The sequence below is a fragment of the Watersipora subatra genome, chromosome 8 (genome assembly GCF_963576615.1).
Source record: "Watersipora subatra chromosome 8, tzWatSuba1.1, whole genome shotgun sequence".
Lineage (NCBI taxonomy): Eukaryota > Metazoa > Bryozoa > Gymnolaemata > Cheilostomatida > Watersiporidae > Watersipora > Watersipora subatra.
Genome location: NC_088715.1, coordinates 40,569,984 through 40,593,279, shown reverse-complemented (window position 1 = coordinate 40,593,279; position 23,296 = coordinate 40,569,984). Strand labels below are relative to the sequence as shown.

The following is a 23,296-nucleotide window of genomic DNA, read 5'->3' as shown; positions in this document are numbered from 1 at the left end:
ACAAGCAGTGTCGATAAATATTTGTACTCATACAAGCAGTGTCGATAAATATTTGTACCCATACAAGCAGTGTCGATAAATATTTGTACCCATACAAGCAGTGTTGATAAATATTTGTACCCATACAAGCAGTGTCGATAAATATTTGTACCCATACAAGCAGTGTCGATAAATATTTGTATCCATACAAGCAGTGTCGATAAATATTTGTACCCATACAAGCAGTGTCGATAAATATTTGTACCCATACAAGCAGTGTCGATAAATATTTGTACCCATGCAAGCAGTGTCGATAAATATTTGTATCCATACAAGCAGTGTCAATAAATATTTGTACCCATGCAAGCAGTGTCGATAAATATTTGTACCCATACAAGCAGTGTCGATAAATATTTGTACCCATGCAAGCAGTGTCGATAAATATTTGTATCCATACAAGTAGTGTCGATAAATATTTGTACCCATACAAGCAGTGTCGATAAATATTTGTACCCATACAAGCAGTGTCGATAAATATTTGTACCCATACAAGCAGTGTCGATAAATATTTGTATCCATACAAGCAGTGTCGATAAATATTTGTACCCATACAAGCAGTGTCGATAAATATTTGTACCCATACAAGCAGTGTCGATAAATATTTGTATCCATACAAGCAGTGTCGATAAATATTTGTACCCATACAAGCAGTGTCGATAAATATTTGTACCCATACAAGAAGTGTCGATAAATTTTTTGTACCCATACAAGCAGTGTCGATAAATATTTGTACCCATGCAAGCAGTGTCGATAAATATTTGTACCCATACAAGCAGTCTCGATAAATATTTGTACCCATGCAAGTAGTGTCGATAAACATTTGTATCCATACAAGCAGTGTCAATAAATATTTGTACCCATACAAGCAGTGTTGATAAATATTTGTACCCATGCAAGCAGTGTCGATAAATATTTGTACCCATGCAAGCGGTGTCGATAAACATTTGTATCCATACAAGCAGTGTCAATAAATATTTGTACCCATACAAGCAGTGTCGATAAATATTTGTACCCATGCAAGCAGTGTCGATAAATATTTGTATCCATACAAGCAATGTCAATAAATATTTGTACCCATACAAGCAGTGTCGATAAATATTTGTACCCATGCAAGCAGTGTCGATAAATATTTGTATCCATACAAGCAGTGTCAATAAATATTTGTACCCATGCAAGCAGTGTCGATAAATATTTGTACCCATACAAGCAGTGTCGATAAATATTTGTACCCATACAAGCAGTGTCGATAAATATTTGTACCCATACAAGCAGTGTCGATAAATATTTGTACCCATACAAGCAGTGTCGATAAATATTTGTACCCATGCAAGCAGTGTCGATAAATATTTGTATCCATGCAAGCAGTGTCGATAAATATTTGTACCCATACAAGCAGTGTCGATAAATATTTGTATCCATACAAGCAGTGTCGATAAATATTTGTACCCATGCAAGCAGTGTCGATAAATATTTGTACCCATACAAGCAGTGTCGATAAATTTTTTGTACCCATACAAGCAGTGTCGATAAATATTTGTACCCATACAAGCAGTGTCGATAAATATTTGTATCCATACAAGCAGTATCGATAAATATTTGTACCCATACAAGCAGTGTCGATAAATATTTGTACCCATACAAGCAGTGTCGATAAATATTTGTATCCATACAAGCAGTGTCGATAAATATTTGTATCCATACAAGCAGTGTCGATAAATATTTGTACCCATACAAGCAGTGTCGATAAATATTTGTATCCATACAAGCAGTGTCGATGAATATTTTCAGAGCTGTAATTATCACTGGGAAAATCTTGGTAAAAACCCAGAAAAATTGGGTAACTTGAAACATTTTACATTTTGATTTATATGCAATGGAATCTGTTTACTTAACCCTTGAACTGCCATAAAATAAAGTCATTGATATTTTAACTAATTTAAAATGTGGTCTGTAACTATGATAACAAAGAATTTTGCTTTTTACATTTGATGACACAGCAGGTTATATAGCTAAATTATTCTGGAATTATTGTCTTTTTACTGAGTAATTAGTAACGGTGCATTCAAACCTATTTTATTCTCATTTTATTTTTAACATAATTATTATCATTTCTCACAATCATCAGCCTTGTTCACTGCAGCAACAAGGAGCCTTGCGAAACCTTGTTTGAATTCCATCAAAATTCCTTCCTTTGAACTCCTTTCAGTGCTGAGCAATCGGTGATTTCCGAGTGTAGTGAATCATTTTTGACAAACATAGCAAGCCTTTTATCATATGTATCATAAGATATTCAAAATTAATTAAAATATGAGAGTTATATACTTTTCTCCACCCGAGTATGCTGCAATAGTTGGATTTTCCCTCTGTTTAGGACCATCTCATTCACAAGCTCAGCGAATGCCATACAATAGCCAGCCAGTGAACCCTCCAGTTACGTATAATCAGCTCTCTATGCCCAACTACAATCCGGCAATTATTGGCCAGAGACCAGCTCATCCCGCAGAGATGATGGGAGCTGGTCAGTACAGACCACAACTTAATCAGCAGCCTCCAGTCCAGCAGCAATTTGAGTCACTTCCTCCGGAACTACCCAACAAGCCACCTCTTCAAACCCGAATGGTTGTGCTCGACGGATCAAATATTGCTTTTGCGTATGTTATTAATAATCTTGTACTACAGTGAAACCTCTACTTATGAAAAACTCTACATATGAGTTTTTTAGTTACAAAAGTCAATTTTTCAAAAGAAAATATTGCTTGGTCTTTAGAAATATATTTCTAAATACCAAAAGTCTGGATGACCTTTGACCTTTCATATTTGGGTCCGTTTTGTTTGTGTCGTATCTTGCCCAGTTGCTTCTCGTGGTAATGGCACATCTCACTCAGTTTCATTGGCTATCGAAGGTCAGTGAATGATAAGTGGTTCATTTTCGTTTGTTGTACGATTTGGAGTGTACATACAAAGTACGACGATTCTTGTTTCTAGCAATTAAAGTTTTGTGTGTTCTGTGTAATGGCATAGTTTTTCAGTTTTATGTAAATACGTCTTCATACTTACGTTCTTAAAAACATTTAATCTGAATGAAAAAAACTAAAACAACAATACAACACCCATCTCTTTTGACCGTCGTCATCCCACTTTGTGCGGTCTTTGCTCGTCAAACTGTTCCAAGTTTTTATTTGTAATTTCTTTTCCATGCATAGTTTTTCTACTTATTTTGTAGTAATATATTTTTAACTATTTTCAGTTCAGATTTTTACCATTGCATGTCTTTTTATTTATGTAAATGTTAGACGAGTTTTATGAAGGCTTTGAATGGATTAGGGCATTTTTATGACATAGCTAGATGAATGCCCGGCATTGCTCGGGTAATAAGAGTGTTTGCCCAGAACATTTTATTTCTTTTAACATATAACAACAATTACCTTTCTGGCTTTCAAACTTCATATCATAAGAAAAATGTTTTGTGCAGTTTAAATTAATTAAGAGAAAAAATAAAACAACTGTAAAGGTTTTCAAACTTTGTCAAACAACTGTAACTTTCAAACTTCATATTATGAGGCAAATGTTTTGTGCAGGTCAAATAAATTAAGAAACAACATAAACCAACTATTAAAGTGTTTAAATGTAAATGTGAAGTAAGCATGCAATAGCTAAATTAAGTCTGTTTTGCTACGATTACATTAAAAGATGATTTGGTAATGATGCAATTAATACAAACTGAGAAAACAAAATAAAAATCCTGAATATGTTGTATTAATAATAATAATTTTTGCATAGAAGTGTGTGTCTGTGTGTGGTGTGTGTGTATGTGGTGGGTGTGGTGTGTGTGTATGTGGTGGGTGTGGTGTGTGTGTATGTGGTGTGTGTGTGTGTATGTGGTGTGTGTGTATGTATGTGGTGTGTGTGTGTGGTGTGTGTGTATGTATGTGGTGTGTGTATGTATGTGGTGTGTGTGTGTTGTGTGTGTGTATGTGTTGTGTGTGTATGTATGTGGTGTGTGTGTGTGTATGTGGTGTGTGTGTGCGTGTGTATGTATGTGGTGTGTGTGTGTGTGTGTGTGTGTGTGTATGTATGTGGTGTGTGTGTGTGTATATATATATAAAACAAGGCTACTGTTCTAGCAGACACTATCCATCGAAACTTCGAATACGACGATACTGGTACCTCTTGATACTGGTGCCTCTCGATAATGGTACAAATATAAAAATGAGATATCAGACTGTCTTTGTCTGGTACTTTGTCTGACCGAACAGAGAGAGAATGTAGAGGCTATTCCTACTCGAGATAATACAATTGACCGCGTAAAAAATGTTTCCCTTTACCGATTTAGCAATCAAGCCTCATGAAAACTCAGAAGTAGAAGTGTAACCCACATTTGATCAAATTTGACAAAAGTTACAAATTATAAAAATAAGTAATGGCAGCAAAAATTAGTTTTTAAACAGTTTCTAAAAATAACATATGCAAAAGGTAAGATAAATTAATAATCAAAAGTGCACATTAGGTGTGCACTTTTGCGCTGCATGCATGTGCGTACAGTGCACACTATATGATAAGTGAAACATATTTATAAGGTCTGTATAGCTCAGTGGTTAAGCCCCTGGATTGGAAGGTTGGGGTTGTAATCACCGTGAGTTCAAATACAGCAAGCAGTGAGCTTTTAATCCTAGATTTTAATAGCTATAGCTGGACATACACTAACAGAAACACACACGCACTAACATTGAGAATTATAGATATATATATAGATAGGCTCGTACTTTTGAAATGTTCTACTTACAAAACGGCTTTTGAAACGCATTAATTAAATAAGTAGAGGTTACACTGCATTTCAAGTGATGTCTGTCACAGCAGCTTGTTTGCAGTACACTATAGCAGCTTGTTTGCAGTACACTATAGCAGCTTGTTTGCAGTACACTATAGCAACTTGTTTGCAGTACACTATAGCAGCTTGTTTGCAGTACACTATAGCAGCTTGTTTGCAGTACACTATAGCAGCTTGTTTGCAGTACACTATAGCAGCTTGTTTGCACTACCGAGCTTTGTGCAGCACTAGTAGCAGCACGAAGTAGCAGTACTACTCCATAGCAGCTTGTTTGTAGTACATCATAGCAGCTTGTTTGCAGTACACCATAGCAGCTTGTGTTTTGGGTAAATCTTTACTCCGTTCGGTTGAAGGTAATTTTTATATTGCACTTTTTAGTCACGGTAAGAAATTCTATGGGCATGAAAAGTTCTTCTCATCACAGGGAATCCTTTTGGCTATCAACTATTTACGAAGTACGTATGGCGCTACTTCTGAGAATATCAAAGCAATCGTGCCCAACTTTAGACGAAGGTATGTATATTTAGATGTAGAGGCATCCTTTCGTGTTTTGGGAGATAATTTTGTACAAGTTGATCAAATATATAAGGTTATTGTTCGAGATAAACCAACCTTTGACCCTAATGCGTCCCTGAATGACTGTGGAGCAAAATTTAGTTCTCTGAGCTCCTTGATTGATTATCGGTGATTATGTTATTGATTATCAGTTATGGATTGTCAAATATTGATTATCAGATATTGATTATCGGCTATTGACTATCAGATATTTTTTATTAAAACATCTAAAGATGAGTAACCTGATCGAATCATTACATGATTATTTGCCTAAGCTGACTAGGAGATGAATATTGTGTCGTCAAAATCAGACTGGTTTTCAGTTGCTCAGGTTTTAAAATAGTATTTTATAAATACCAAAGCACTAAAAAACATAAACAATACATGAGATACAATTGCACTACTCGGAATAATTACTGTATATCCTCGCATATAAGCTGACCATGAAAAAAATAGTATTAAAACAGTGAATTTATACAAATTCGTACATAGCTTCTTCAATAAATTGTAACACCCCGTATGCACCTATCTCAGCCAAAGGTTACTGAAGATAATTAAGGTAAATGATAATCGTTATTGTTATGTTCTCATTTTTATTAACAACGGTAAAATTCTTCTACTTTGCTAGTAGCCCCTAGAACTATTAGTACGGGCCCGTAGGTGCTAGGGACTACTAGTACGGGCCCGTAGGTGCCAGGGACCCCTAAGTTTGGTTAATGTGTTTGTTTTAAACTCAGGTTATGTGAGAGGATATATGGTAATAGCAGGACTATGTACACCTAGTGTTCGGCGTTTCTGCACCAATTTTGTTTCTTTTCCCTTGTCTGAAATTGAAAAATATAAATCACAGCTTAACTCAACACAATCATCTTCATTTAACATCTAAATAGCTCATACTTTGACATACGAGCATGTATGTCAATTCACTAGTATCTCAAATCAATTCTTCCTATATAAAATAACTAAATACAAATTAATCCGTCTCCATTCTCTAAAAAAGTCACCTAAAATGTGATAGTACAAATGGAAAACATGTTTTTAGTTTTTCTGATTCACCACCTACGCTCACAAGTAACAAATAACTGTCTGTTGGTTGTGAACTGCTTGTTATTAAAACTAGGGATTTTTAGTAGTCGTATGGCAGGGGTCAACAGTAATTGTATGGCAGGGTCCGCTGTAATCGTATGGGAGGTGTCAACTGTAATTGTATGGCGGGAGTCCACTGTAATTGTATGGCGGTGGACCACTGTATTTGTATGTTCAATATCAAACCTAGTTTTGTTGCAGCGAATGTCTTGGAATCCTATTCAAGCCTTTTTGTGGATATTGTTTTTGACCGGGGCCGTTGACTCTTATTTTAGTGACAGAATGACAAAAGACCCGCAACTTCTAGATCAAATGGAGACTTCGCAGTACTTAGTTTTTTCTCCCTGTAAGACGATGCCTGGAGGGAAAAAGATAGTGCCATATGATGACAGGTTGGCTGATCGTACACATATGAGCTAAATCATTGCTATCGGCTCCGCAGCATAACCTGTGGTAGCAACATAGCCTGTGGTAGCAACATAGTCTTTGGTAGCAACATAACCTGTCGTTGCAACGTAGCCTGTGGTAGCAACATAGTCTATGATAACAACATAGTCTATGATAACAACATAACCTGTGGTAGCAACATAGTCTATGATAACAACATAGTCTATGATAACAACATAACCTGTGGTAGCAACATAGTCTATGATAACAACATAGTCTATGATAACAACATAACCTGTGGTAGCAACATAGTCTATGATAACAACATAGTCTATGATAACAACATAGCCTGTGGTAGCAACATAGTCTATGATAACAACATAACCTGTAATAATGGGATGATTCTTTAAAGTTTAAACACTAAAATTGTGCATGGTGGATTACAGTGGTGGATTACAGTGGTGGATTGCAGTGGTGGATTACAGTGGTGGATTACAGTGGTAGATCACAGTGGTGGATTAGTGGTAGATTACAGTGGTGGATTACAGTGGTGAAGTGCAGTGGTGGAGTTCGGTGGTGAAGTGCGGTGGTGAAGTGTGGTGGTGGATTGCGGTGGTGGAGTTCGGTGGTGGATTACAGTGGTGGATCACAGTGGTGAAGTGCAGTGGTGGAGTTCAGTGGTGAAGTGTGGTGGTGGAGTGCGGTGGTAGGGTGCAGTGGTTGGGTGCGGTGGTGAATTACGGTGGTGGAGTGCGGTGGTGGAGTGCGGTGGTGGATTGCGGTGGTGGAGTTCGGTGGTGAAGTGCGGTGGTTAAGTGCGGCGGTGGGGTGCGGTGGTGGATCGCGGTGGTGGATTACAGATTGTAGAATAGAGAATTTCATGAACTTCTAGTACAGTCATCTTTCGTGTACTGCGAGAGTTGTTCCCAAAATAACCCATGATAAGTGAAATCTGTGAAGTATTCAGCTTTATTATTTTACAGTGCAATACTGTGCTATAGAATAAAATCATAAATCAAAACCCGTTTTAAGGCCCAAAATTTGTTCAGAAAACAATTTTAATATTTCTGCTGTCGTCCTTATATTATTTTCCTTTTCTGTAGAATGAACTGAAGATTAATTTATTCTGTAATGGTGCCCTACAGCCGCGTAACTTTTACCGTCTTTTAGCATGTTTAGAAGTGTAACTTATTCTTCAATAGTTAGCATCCTCTTCGGCCTCTATAGCGCATCCAGAGAAATCTTTGTTGGTGCAAAACGTTTCTTTGACATTGTGGCCTTTGTCTCGGAGAAACTGCGAAAAAAAAAACAAGATGGTACAACATCAATATTTTACTTCTAGACAACAGTAAAGCCCCTAAGCTAATCAGGATTCAGAGCACAGTGCACTGTAAAAGATCCGCGAAGCGGCGAAAGATATAGCGCTATAGAGCAAAGATTGACTGTATTACAGAGGGTGAAACTCACATGTTGGTGTGAATACTGTATATGATTAGAATAGCAGCAGGCAGCAGTGAGCTTTCTATCACTGCTGTATTCGTTTTCCTCAATTGTGAAATCTTTGCATTCTTCTTCACAGGTTTATCCTTGATCTCGCTGTGGCGACTAACGGAGTTGTCCTCTCTAATGATAAATATGCAGATCTTCTAACCGAGCAGGGGGGAAAGTACTTGGATGTTATCAACAACAGAGTGATTATGTTTATGTTTGTTAATGACTTGTTCATGATACCAGAGGACCCAATGGGCAGAAATGGACCATCACTTGACCAGCTCCTTCGACTACCCGGGTAACTAGGGACCGAATACTTGCATAGTAATTCTTTGAAAATGGTTTTGAATAGATTTTAATGGGTTATCCCCTATGGAGGGCTCATACGTAAATCGAAGCCTGATACCTGCGTCAAATTCATGGGAAGACAATAAAGAGAATGACCTATTGCCTTTTGGGATAAAATTCATTTTTAGCAAAAAATATCTTGTAAATATTTTCAGTTCCATATTTCATGATACCTTGTTTTGCTTCAATTTTTCTCTAATTAAATTAGGGTTATATTAGGTGTTCAGAGTGAGTGACGTTTTGCTTTCTAAATCTTCAATGATTTTGGAGAACGTTAAGAATGGCTGTAACATAAGGGTGAATTTTTAGAAGGTGCAGTGAGCAATGCTTATGCAATGTTTTGCTTGTCAAGTTTTTGCGCATCTCAATCAGGTTTTCTCATACGATTCTCAACTCGAAAACTACTCGAAAGAAGTTTAATGTGACATTTTTAGATTTGTAGCTTTTATTTTTATGAAAATATTTCAGCGCATAGAGTATTTATCTGACTGCTTACTTTGTACTTATAGCCAGTGCTTTGGTATTTATTGCCTATTCTCAGCGCTCTCTTCTATGTAGTTCTACCAACTGCCTTTCTGTTTCAACAGGCAAAAAGCAATATCCAAGCCAGCCAAACGGACAGTAAGTTGCGTTACATTTGTTTATCTCTACGTGTATGAACTAGTCACCTCCTGCCATCATGATATGCCACCCGGAGAGTGCGCCACTTTCCTTGCTGTGTTATATCGTTGATTAGCTGAATAACAGGACTTGTGCTGTAGTGCCTGTGTTATAAATGCACATGAGATAGGTGTCTATGTTTTTTTGTCAAACGACATATAAATCTGGTGTCTGATCAAGTCGTCAGGGTTGAGCGCACTTTTCACATTTTCACAAAGATCTATGGAGATGACATTGGCGCCGTGATAGATCCATTGTTTTAATAAGAGTAAGAACTTATATCAGATGACAGAGTAATTTTATTAGCCGATAATCAGCTTGCCCAAGTACTTACATAATGGTCTGTTTTTAATAATATGTGTGAATCTTCATATGTGTGATCGCTGTCTACTTCCTATTTCATAGGAAGTAGACAGCTGTCTCTAATGTGGTTCCCTAGCAACATACAATACCTGGCCAATCACAGGCTAGAGCGATAAGTACCCGCAGATCAGTTGATTGCTACAACATGCCTAGCCTAATGTTGGAGAGGCAAGCATTTTAGATGTCTTGATTTGAATGGGATGTCATCTGACACAGTTTCAAACTCTGTTGTATATGCATGTAACTTTTAATACAATACATGTATAGTAATTGCAGCGTAAACTTTATTTGCATACATATGTGTACAATTCTATAGTTTCTTTAGTATTAATATTTACCTGAAGTATAAGCTTGTATTCTTTTCTCTGTAGGTAATAGAGCCGATCAGTGTGCAGCCTCAGCCAAACCACAACCGATTCACTCCATTGTCTGTGACCTCACTTCTTGCTGAGGAACGAACACAGTCTGAGACATCTGCGTTAAAGACACAACTCCTCGAAATGTTTCCGAGGAAGGCACGGGACATTCAGCAACTCCTCAGTCGTCATCCGCATGAAAAAACTGCAGACATATTTGTCGATAAACTCGTGTAGATATATTTTACAGTCTCATCGACTGCTAATGTGTATTTACCGGTTGAACACATTTATTGATTTCAGAACTTATTCTAACAGGTTTTCCAATCTTAGAAAGTTGGTAAATCTTAAAAAATCCTGATATATTTTTGTAGCAAATATTTTTCGAAGTAATATGTTCAAAATTTGAAGTCAAAATGTATTTTATCATAAGCAATGATTTGTATTTAACTGATGTAGATAGCTTATTTGCTCTCATTTTTGGGATTTTGTAGCATGATAAGCTGGAATATTAAAACAATTGTTTGAGACAAAAACAAGAAGCAAATAGCAACTTTCATTATCCCAGAAGTTCTGTTTTGTAAATCTTTTCAAGCAATTAGATTGTATCATTATGATTTGTCTCATCCTACAACACGTTATGATAACTCCTTTGGTTTGATTCAAAAGCTCAAACATTAAGGTACTCTTGAAACTGGCTAACATTCACAATTCACCGCCAAGCTTTAGATTTTCATTTCCTAAGGTAATACATCATACAGTCATTAATCTGTATCTTTGCTTTCAATCTTTGTTGAGGTTCTGTCATATTCAGGTGTAACCATTTTGTGGTAGTTCTGTGTAATAGCGGGAACATTGCTTCAGCATACTAACTGTAAGGTATACGGTGTGAGCATGAAGGTTTCTCTAGCTTTTGTAAATATATCCTTTCTAATGGCTCATTCTGTAAAAGTTTTATGCTGTCAGTGTTGTGATTCAACAAAGTTGCATTTTAGAACTAAAGGTGCAAATATATTGGATCACGCAAAGACCTCAACCTTTATGTTGTCTTTGGCTAGTCACATGTGTCTGTTCCGTATGACTCTCATGCCCCCAACTATGAAAACTGACTTACAACTGAGAATTACAAGTAAAGTTTGTGACTTATTCACCGAATTGCTCTTAGACATTAAGTTTTGGACACCTGGATTGATTCTCTTGATACACCTTGATACCCTGTGTGAAAGGCACGCAGGATTTTTAGAATGTGTCTTAAACCTGGAAGCAATTGTGGTCGAATACCTTTCCTACTGCCACCTTTGGTAACTCAAACCACTGACCTACCGATCATAAGTTGAGTCACTAACCACGAATTTTATCTATAGCATTAGATTTATAGCCGACGTTTAGAAAATAACCCTATTAGCATAATCTGTACCATTCTTTTTGGCTGTGTATATGTGTTCAGTATCTATAAATCCTGTCGGTATACATTGTCTATACAGACTGTCTATATATGCTGCCTACACATACACAGTTTACATACATGAATTACACTGTCAGCAAGAGCCATCTACGCACTTCCATACGCATCATCCATACAAACTGCCTATATATACCGTCAGCACGTGTCGCCGGTATGAGCAGGTATTCTTTATTGTCAAAACTTGTTTGTCCTATTATGACTTAATTCTCACCCAACCTTTCAAGGAAAGAAATTTTGAACCTATGACACATCAGTTCAGGTACCTTTTTCAGCCATGCATAACAAGTTATGCCACATCTGCGAAGATATTATTATAGCGATGTTCAGGTTTTTGATTCCATCACTTACCAGTTTATGCAATAGATTGTGAAAGAAGACTGTGCATACCTGTGCTTATTTGGGGAAAGGTCACATTTGTGGGTGAGTCTGTCGGGGTATGGGTCCGTATTGTCCTAGTGTAGCATTGTCTATCCATAATCATCAAATTCTGTCAGTGCTGTTGCAGCTTGATGACTGCGCAAACTTACCCCAGTTGTGGTTTCATCTCTACTTAGTGATGTAACAGTTTAGAAAGCTAAACAATGGTTTAGTCTCAAGCCTTCTTACCGCCAAAATAGCTGCTGGGCTTACTCTTTGCATCTGTTACATTTTACTCTGCCCAAGATGGATAAAAATTTATTGTTAACACTCTCCTAGGTAGGTGACAGAGCTACTTTATACCCAACCATTAATATACGGCAATCTGTTTATGCCTGTTTATCTAATGCTTATTATAACTAGAATTATTCCTGATTCTGCATTATTATATACTTGTATCTTTGTTTGGCATTGTAGTTTCACCATGATATTCACTACACCATTAATTATCAGCAAATAAATGAAATACACTGCACCGTTCATAACATCAGTTGCAACATTCCACTGCATCATATTATTATCGAAAGGAGTTTTACAGATTTAGGTTGGGCTCAGTGATGTAGTGCTACCCTAACCCTACCTACCTAAGTTATGGTTAGAAAATTTGTGTGTTTTTCAAGTATAACTATAATTAGGGTTAAAAAGATTTTCGACTTTGCCAATTCTCAAGGTATATGATAGCTCTATTTCATTGATTAAAGTACACTAATGTCATTATAGTCAACATTCAATGGCCATTCAATATAAAAGCAGCATACAGTACAATACAGTGATGTAATGTTCATGTAACTTGACAAGATTGTGATCCTAATTGGTTGTCTACAACAAAGGCTGAGATCAGATTACAACAAACCAATGGCAGTCAGCATTTGTACTAAAGGACCATGGTCAAAGGCATTGATCCCAATTGGATGTCTCAATAAACAAATGACGGCAACCAATGGCAGCATATCTTATCAAGGACAAAGGTCAAGGCATTGAGGCTAATTTTATAATTACACCAATGACAGCAAACTAAAAGCAGCAGTTCAGATATGAGATATGCCAGCAACTTTCCTTATCCAGCAGCAATTGTAATTTTTCTTTGTTGTGAGAACGCCTCCCAAATCCTGCTGCCTGTAGACAATAGATGGCAAGAGAAAATCTCCAAATCCCCGGCCGCCAAAGCCCTGTAGGCTTTGGTGGGCGGGGCTTCGCCCTGGACCCCACTGGGGGATTACAGCACCCCCAGCTGTTCCAACCGCCACTACGTGGCGGTGGAGTCGCGTTTCGACTCTTGGTCGCCTACATCCACTTATGTTTACGTCTCAATTTTACAGTTATGGTTAAAAAAAGGTTAGCACTACATCACTGGTTGAGCTGTAGGTAAGTCTTCATCACTGAACTGCGCCTCACCTCTAATTACGTGTAACATTATTAGGCCATTCTATAGTGCTTTTTATTGACACCATTTTTAAAACTTACATTTCTGTGAAAGAAAACTCACCAAATGTAATGTTTGCAGCAAGGCTTTCATGGAAACACCTGGGCACCAAAACAAAATACGCTTATGTGTTATCAATTTGTGACACTGACTTTGACAGCTTATACTTGTCTGACTAACCTCCTTTATTCGACCTAAGCTTGATATCTAACATAAGCACAATGACCTCTCTCAAAGGCACCCTGCTTCAAGTCGGTTAACATTACAAAATTGACTCATCCCTGATGCGTTACACCTGTTCCAAGACGCCCTTGAAAATGACTTAGGATGTGCCAAGATGAGTGTTTAAATCTATTTTATATGAAATGCATTTCTCTTTTCTAACCTTTGATTACTGGCTAAATCTTTTCTTAAGAAATTATATTAGATCGGAGAAGACATTACAACTCAAACATAGTGAGGGCTGATGTTCACATTGACTTTTCACAAATGAATTTATGAGAGCCTTGACAAGATAAGTCATTAAATTTGAAATTGTCATTAGTCCAGCTTGCAACACAATCTTCATTACTTGATAGAAAGGTAGGCTCTTCGTTGGCCCAAGGTAGGGTGTCTATAGGAGCCTTTGTCTTGCCCTCCCATTGCCAGTTATCACCATGTCTTCTTCCACCGACCCAAAGATTGTTGTCTTTCCAAGCTGCAGAAAAAATAAAAATGCAAAATAGTTTCCTGATTATTTTTATACAAAAGTCTGGATACGCCTAGCCAAAATTACTGAGGTCTATCGGAACTTGAGTCAGACAACTCCAAAGTGTTTGCTACTATTTACTACTGCTGACTCAAATATGACTTGCTGAACTTTTATGCATATACATGGATTTTACAGACAGTACAATAGTAGTGCTACACCCAGTTATAGTACCTTTGTTTGTATCCGAATATACAAGGACCTGAAGCTCTAGTACCTTTGTTTATATCCTAATATACAAGGACCTGAAGCTCTAGTACCTTTGTTTATATCCTAATATACAATGACCTGAAGCTCTAGTACCTTTGTTTATATCCTAATATACAAGGACCTGAAGCTCTAGTACCTTTGTTTATATCCTAATATACAATGACCTGAAGCTCTATTACCTTTGTTTATATCCTAATATACAAGGACCTGAAGCTCTAGTACCTTTGTTTATATCCTAATATACAACGACCTGAAGCTTTAGTACCTTTGTTTATATCCTAATATACAAGGACCTAAAGCTCTAGTACCTTTGTTTATATCCTAATATACAACGACCTGAAGCTCTAGTACCTTTGTTTATATCCTAATATACAAGGACCTGAAGCTCTAGTACCTTTGTTTATATCCTAATATACAACGACCTGAAGCTCTAGTACCTTTGTTTATATCCTAATATACAAGGACCTAAAGTTCTAGTACCTTTGTTTATATCCTAATATACAACGACCTGAAGCTCTAGTACCTTTGTTTGTATCCTAATATTCAAGGACCTAAAGTTCTAATACCTTTGTTTATATCCTAATATACAAGGATCTAAAGTTCTAGTACTTTTGTTTGTATCCTAATATACAAGGACCCGAAACTCTAGTACCTTTGTTTGTATCTTAATATACAAGGACCTGAAGCTCTAGTACCTTTGTTTGTATCCTAATATACAAGGACCTAAAGTTCTAGAACTTTTGTTTGTATCCTAATATACAAGGACCCGAAACTCTAGTAACTTTGTTTGTATCTTAATATACAACGACCTGAAGCTCTAGTACCTTTGTTTATATCCTAATATAAAACGACTTGAAGTTCTAGTGCCTTTGTTTATATCCTAATATACAAGGACCTGAAGCTCTAGTACCTTTGTTTGTATCCTAATATACGACGACCTGAAGCTCTAGTACCTTTCTTTATATCCTAATATACAAGGACCTGAAGTTCTAGTACCTTTCTTTATATCCTAATATACAAGGACCCGAAACTCTAGTACCTTTCTTTATATCCTAATATACAACGACCTGAAGCTCTAGTACCTTTGTTTATATCCTAATATACAAGGACCTGAAGCTCTAGTACTCTTGTTTGGATCCTAATATACAAGTAGGTGAAGTTCTGGTACCTTTGTTTGTATCCGAATATACAAGGATCTATCGTTCTATTATCTTTGATTGTATCCTAATATACAAGGATCTAAAGTTCTATTACCTTTGTTCAACTTGCGGAGGTTGATGAGCCAGAAAGCAGACTCTAGTGTCTCAAAAGTAGCCAGGTTCTCTCCGCTGACAAAGCAGTGATTGTACGCATCTTGCCATTTCTTTGCTATGGTCACCAGTCTAATGCATGTGTTGGAATACGGGTTACGGATGTAATTCCCTGGGCATTCTACAGCTAGAATAAATGGAAAAGACACTTAAAATTTTATTGAATGGTTGCTCACAGATACATTCCCCCTCAATTGCAGCTCATAATTACTGTAGCTACCGGCTGCCAAGATCATAAACTTGTAAAATCAATATAAAAAATAGAAACACTCTTCTAGTGTCTGTAGTATTTTTTAAAATGTTTGGTTTTTAATGATATGAATAGAAAACAATTCCAAAAACTATTGAAGCTTTTCATCAGAACGACATTTAAAAAGTAAGAAATAAAAAGCATACCAGAACAATGTAGCATTTATCTCTAGCTGGAACTGGATCTGATCTAAACTCTACCAAGCAATGCAGATTGAGCAAGAACTATTAATTTTGCAAATAACCAATAATAGTCATTTGGTTTACAACGGAACCAATACTGATATGTCATAATTTACATATTACTTATTGTAATATGTAACTAACTAAATTTAGAGAATAAATTTAGAAAATTAATTATATTATTAAAATTTGGAGAATATTAAAAATATAAAGAATTATTAAATTTAGAAAACAAATATTACTAGTTTGTAACCTACATGTATTTTTACTATAATAAGAGCTGCATCCATCTGTTCTATGCCATGATTGGAGGTTTGGGAAAGTCCCCCTATATGCTTCATGTAGGATTACAACCGGCAACATGCAGCTTTACCACATCTTTAACTAAGCAAGATTTTAGAATTACTGTGCCTCTATGTAGTCTCTGTGTTCTATTGGCGCAGCTGATGACTTTTACTTGTACTCATAATAGAACACCTAGCTATATTTTAACAAGTATCTTTTACAATACCTTTAGGTTTCTCTGGCTGGCAGACTTGGCATATGTTACCTAAAAAATCAATCACCAAACATATTAACAGCTCTCACCACAGTTTGATCTAATCTCATCACAGCTTGACCTATTCTCACCACAGTTTGACCTATTCTCATCACAGCTTGACCTATTCTCATCACAGCTTGACCTATTCTCATCACAGTTTTACCTATTCTCCATACAGCTTAACCTATTATCATCACAGCTTGACCTAGTCTCACCACAGCTTGACCTATTCTCATCACAGCTTGACCTATTCTCACCACAGTTTGACCTATTCTCATCACAGCCTGACCTATTGTCATCACACTTTGACCTATTCTCACCACAGTTTGACCTAATCAAATAAGTTCCTTCTCCAATAAAATGAACTATATTTCATATGAGAGAACCAACTTTGTCATTCTCTGAACTTTTCATTAATAAATCTCATTGTTTGAATCTAATAAATCTCATTCCCATTGTAGCTGTCTGATTTAGTTTTGTTTAGCCAGCAGCTGCTATAAACTATATCTTCGCTGGCCCCTAAACTCAGTTCTTAGCAAATGCTTGGCTTCTAATAGTTGTTACAAGCTCCATCTGAAAATACTCTTCACAGAAGGTCACTACAGAGCACCATTTCGTTGGTTCAATCCAACAGATTGTTTTTCGAACAAACTGCAAAATTTTACTTTTTCCAATTTTTTATAGCTAGATTTCCATGCTAATCAAGAATTTTAACAAGTTTAAAATTTGTTTTTTCAAGATTGGTAAATTATCTAGTTTTATATCTTGCACCAAATTAATTTAAAGTATTACATATCATTTTTAATATATAATATTATATATATATTTACACACGTATATAACTTGTAGTCAGCATTAGTTGAAATAATTTGAGATTTGCTGGCTGATCTTTTAACATGCTCAACCTTAGTTGGTACATGTACTTAGTGTACGCATTCTCTATATAACCATAACTTCTGTACTTAGTGTACGCATTCTCTATATAACCATAACTTCTGTACTTAGTGTACGCATTCTCTATATAACCATAACTTTTGTACTTAGTGTACGCATTCTCTATATAACCATAACTTCTGTACTTAGTGTACGCATTCTCTATATAACCATAACTTCTGTACTTAGTGTACGCATCCTCTATATAACCATAACTTCTGTACTTAATGTACGCATTCTCTATTTAACCATAACTTCTGTACTTAGTGTACGCATTCTCTATACAACCATAAATTCTGTACTTAATGTACGCATTCTCTATAAAACCATAACTTCTGTACTTAGTGTACGCATTCTCTATATAACCATAACTTCTGCGAGTTCACATAGACTGGTAATCTTATATGTCATTGTATTTATCTGTGTTGACATAAAGGGCTCTAGATAACAAGCTTTTCCTCATGTTTAAATACAATATCAAAAATAAATAAAAGAAATTGACATACTGCACCTCAAAACTAATAAATAATATCAGATATCAGATCAGCATAGGATAAATACCAGCTGACAGTTTACATATTCAGAAAATGCTAATAAATTAAACAACAGGGTCAGTTATAAAAAAGTGACAGCGTTTAATTCTGAAGTTACAGTCAAGCGCAAAGCAGTTTTATACAAGTTCACCAATATAATTTCAAATAAACTATTGCTTGTACTAGGTTACATTCTTAATACTTTCTCACAGTTTTAATTTTTTGGCTAAAACTAATTGTACGGATATTTATTATTTAGAATAGATTTATAGCATCGAAATGACAAAGTAACGAGCATGATAATCAGCACAAGAACAATACTGCGGCAGCAATATCAATGCTGTCACAAGGACAATACTGTGGCAGCAATATCAATGCTGTCACAAGGACAATACTGCGGCAGCAATATCAATGCTGTCACAAGGAAAATACTGTAGCAGCAATATCAATGCTGTCACAAAGACAATACTGTGGCAGCAATATCAATGCTGTCACAAGGACAATACTGTGGCAGCAGTATCAACGCTGTCACAAGGACAATACTGTGGCAGCAATGTCAATGCTGTCACAAGGACAATAGTGTGGCAGCAATATCAATGCTGTCACAAGGACAATACTGCGGCAGCAATATCAATGCTGTCACAAGGAAAATACTGTAGCAGCAATATCAATGCTGTCACAAAGACAATACTGTGGCAGCAATATCAATGCTGTCACAAGGACAATACTGTGGCAGCAGTATCAACGCTGTCACAAGGACAATACTGTGGCAGCAATGTCAATGCTATCACAAGGACAATACTGTGGCAGCAATATCAATGCTGTCACAAGGACAATAGTGCGGCAGCAATATCAATGCTGTCACAAGGACAATAGTGCGGCAGCAGTATCAATGCTGTCACAAGGACAATAGAGCGGCAGCAGTATCAATGCTGTCACAAGGACAATACTGCGGCAGCAGTATCAATGCTGTCACAAGGACAATACTGTGGCAGCAATATCAATGCTGTCACACGGACAATAGTGTGGCAGCAATATCAATGCTGTCACAAGGACAATACTGCAGCAGCAATATCAATGCTGTCACAAGGAAAATACTGTAGCAGCAATATCAATGCTGTCACAAAGACAATACTGTGGCAGCAATATCAATGCTGTCACAAGGACAATAGTGTGGCAGCAATATCAATGCTGTCACAAGGAAAATACTGTAGCAGCAATATCAATGCTGTCACAAAGACAATACTGTGGCAGCAATATCAATGCTGTCACAAGGACAATAGTGCGGCAGCAATATCAATGCTGTCACAAGGACAATAGTGCGGCAGCAGTATCAATGCTGTCACAAGGACAATAGAGCGGCAGCAGTATCAATGCTGTCACAAGGACAATACTGTGGCAGCAGTATCAATGCTGTCACAAGGACAATACTGTGGCAGCAATATCAATGCTGTCACAAGGACAATACTGTGGCAGCAGTATCAATGCTGTCACAAGGACAATACTGTGGCAGCAATATCAATGCTGTCACAAGGACAATAGTGTGGCAGCAATATCAATGCTGTCACAAGGACAATACTGCGGCAGCAATATCAATGCTGTCACAAGGAAAATACTGTAGCAGCAATATCAATGCTGTCACAAAGACAATACTGTGGCAGCAATATCAATGCTGTCACAAGGACAATACTGTGGCAGCAGTATCAACGCTGTCACAAGGACAATACTGTGGCAGCAATGTCAATGCTGTCACAAGGACAATAGAGCGGCAGCAGTATCAATGCTGTCACAAGGACAATACTGCGGCAGCAGTATCAATGCTGTCACAAAGACAATACTGTGGCAGCAGTATCAATGCTGTCACAAGCAGCCTAGCACACATATTTAGTAAAAACTAAAAATCAACATCTAGTCTGTTTAAATATTTACAGTAAGTTAAAATATACAATACACACTATACCAAGTTAGACAATTGAAATATTTTTTAAAAATATATAAAAATTGTGTTTGCATATTTGTTATAGTCCTTAATTCAAACTGTGAGAATATGCCTTGATACAACATATTATGTCATATTACCTCTGACATCATATATCTATATGACCAGAGCTCTGCATTAACAACACTCACCGACAGCTCCCAATTGTATTTCTTGTTGGGAGATTATGAGCATTTTTGTATTACTTTATTGGCAATAAATTCATTTCAAACAGAACTTTTTTCCAAATCATGCCATACAACAATCATAAAACAAAATGAAAATAAAAGGGCAACAGTTAGCCACTAAAATGAATTATATGGTTTGACATGAAGTTTTTAAAACACCTTTTTCTGCTAAGAGAGTTGATAGTAGGCAGAAGACTGTTAAAAAAGCTAGCGATGATATTTGGACGTTTATGCTAATCTACATACAGCATTTCATTAAAGACTAAAGATTTTAAAAATGAATAAAATCAGATTCTAATTTTTCTGTAGATCATTTTTACGAATAAGAACTGCGCTGCCTACTGAAGAGACACGTTCAATAAGCAGGTAGCCTAATATAAGTGTAGGATGACCTGTTGCTTACCGTATGGATAATCATGGAAGTTAACAGGACTGATGACTTCTCGTTTGCTGGCATCGCTCCCCTCACTCCTTTCTAATTTTGGCTAAAGCATCAAGAGAAAGTTATAAAAGTTGAGAAAGTGGTCTTTGCTGCAGGCTATTTTTGCATAAATTACTCCAATTAGATTTAGAGCTTGGTATATAGTCCGGTACAGTTTCATGTATGAACCACTAGTTACAGTATATAGCAACCTTTATACTATATCGTCTTCTACCATGGTCACACTGATATGTTGTACTTTTATCATATTGTTTACAGATAACAGTGGGATATAGGAAGGTTTGTCAAAAAAGAATTTGAATTCTGGAACATCTGACAACTTATGCAACACTGAAAGAAAATTGAAAACAACTTTGATCAAACATTCCTAAGATTTTTAACACGTTTTAGCTTTGTTAAATTTTTATTGCTTTTAGAAAACAAAACTTTAAAAAATATTCACAATATAATATTTTTAAACACAATGTTGCATTTTATAGCAAATAGAGAAAAGGCACTCACCTAGAAACACTTATCAAAACATTAACTATGTGCTTGCAACCAAAAAACTTTCAAAATTAAGTGTTTTTTGACAACAAATAAAAAGATGGCAATCATTACTATAATAATAGCTATACCTGTCAGTCTGACCAAAGCCACCCTTAGAGATTAAGAAAAATAATTGATTTCAATATGATTTAAACTCACGACAACTAGCTTGCTAGACCGACACTTTACCACCTGAACCACCTGATTACCCAGAGGCATTCAAGAATACTTGTACGTATATTTATTACACCTGATGATCTGTCACGGCACACCAAGCTGTCAGTTTAATAGTAAAGTACCAGAAAATAAAAGCTGAAAGGGAATTTGTTACCAAATGAAGCGTTTCTGCCAGACAAGTAGACAAAACAGTCAGAGAGAAGAGAAGCAAAACTTGCATTATCAGTTTGTGAAGATCGTCAAGACTGGCTGTGTTGAATGATCTGTGACAAGTTACAGCAAGTGGCTGGGTTGACACTCAACAAAAAGGTGTGCTTAAGTTGCATATCTGATTGGCTATTCTGATTCAATGTGATTGAATGATTGGTCAGAAGTGGCCTGAGCACCAACTTGAAACGATTATAGAACATTACAATCACCATTTGACTTTTGACTTCAAATGCAACCAATTCAACTGCATGCAATCAAAGCTCCATACAAAATTGATTCATTCATACTTACAGCAGAAAGGGATATTTCTCTTACAGAAATCTTTTCTAAGACTTGTGTACTATTGATGAAGTATTCCAGCTCATCACTCTTCTACCAATCAAATCACACAATTTTTGAACATAACACATAATCACAAACTTGCTCTTTCTGTACTTGCGTTACAGGTTTGAAAATTCTGTGAAAACTATGCCGAGAATATTTGTTTTTATTTTTCCATACATGATAAACATTGTTTTCTATTCCGTGGCACCAGCGTACTTCATCCACCATCATATGTTTCAGCTCATGACTTTTCTGTTACTACAACCTTCAATTCACTATCCCTATTCCTCCGCATAGCTATTAGATTACTAACTTTCAAAACATTTTTGTTCAACTCAACCAATAATTTTTGATGTCTGACTTTTCATTTTTTGTTTCTGTTCTCATGTAATAAAAATCATCATTTTCTTGATGACTACCAATAAAAATTTATTCCATTCAAGATCTGCTTTGTGAGTTAAAGCAGATATTTTGAAGCAGATACTCGCAGTAAAACACAACATATTTGGTTGAATTTGTTTTTCATTCCATATTACAGGTTAAAACAAATACATCATAAAAAACCAAATCATAAATAAATAAATCACCATAGATAACCTTAGAGACAGGCAAGAATAATAGTAGGCTGTGCGCCGAATAGATTAGAAGTTATAATCGGCGCAAGAGATACATTGAAATCTCTAATTGAACACCACCTCTATTTGAACGCCATCTCCGATTGACCGCCACTATAGAGAAAGGGTGGAACAATAGAGCGTCATAGCATTCGACTAGAGGACTTACGGTACGTGTCATAATTTAATAGTATTTAAACTAGGAAAAGTTTAATCTAACTGTGTATATAACTTTGCATTTTTATTGTTTCAAAGTTTTATGAAGTTTATTTCTAAATTTAACCAGCCTTTTCACTTTCACATCCAAATAGAGTAATTGTTCCAAGTACACTTATTTATCAAAGGTTAAACCTGCCGCCTGCAGAACACTAATTGTCCGCACTCTGTTGCTGCCTAAAATGTTGCATCTTGTAATTGGTAAACAAAGAATAGTGTATGTGTGTGTCGGAGTTGAGATGCCTATCTCAAGTAGTATAATAGGCGTAATCATAAAACAAAATGGCCCATTGTTTACCAAAGTACCTTTTGGCATTCTCACAAAATAGCAAGGTATAGAAGAAGTAATATTTGTCGTATGTATCAGCAACAGCTGTCACGTAACAACAGCTGTCACCTAGCAGCAACCATAATTTAATAAAAGAGACTAATATTTAATAGATTATAGATGGTGTCAAATCAAATACTAAAATAGCTCATATTTATAGGCAGTT

At 36.3% G+C, this 23,296-nt stretch overlaps 1 protein-coding gene across 1 annotated transcript in view; it reads left to right on the top strand.

The window, feature by feature from the left end:
• The window catches only part of LOC137401470 (NEDD4-binding protein 1-like), a 39,793-nt gene extending 28,636 nt beyond the window's left edge, over positions 1–11,157 (top strand). The window contains exons 14-19 of the mRNA XM_068087824.1: positions 2,411–2,690; positions 5,246–5,380; positions 6,784–6,900; positions 8,475–8,684; positions 9,322–9,355; positions 10,129–11,157. Coding sequence (XP_067943925.1) covers positions 2,411–2,690; positions 5,246–5,380; positions 6,784–6,900; positions 8,475–8,684; positions 9,322–9,355; positions 10,129–10,350 — 998 coding nt within the window. The 3' untranslated portion in view covers positions 10,351–11,157. The remainder of the gene's footprint in view (positions 1–2,410; positions 2,691–5,245; positions 5,381–6,783; positions 6,901–8,474; positions 8,685–9,321; positions 9,356–10,128) is intronic.
• The last annotated feature ends 12,139 nt before the right edge of the window (positions 11,158–23,296 follow it).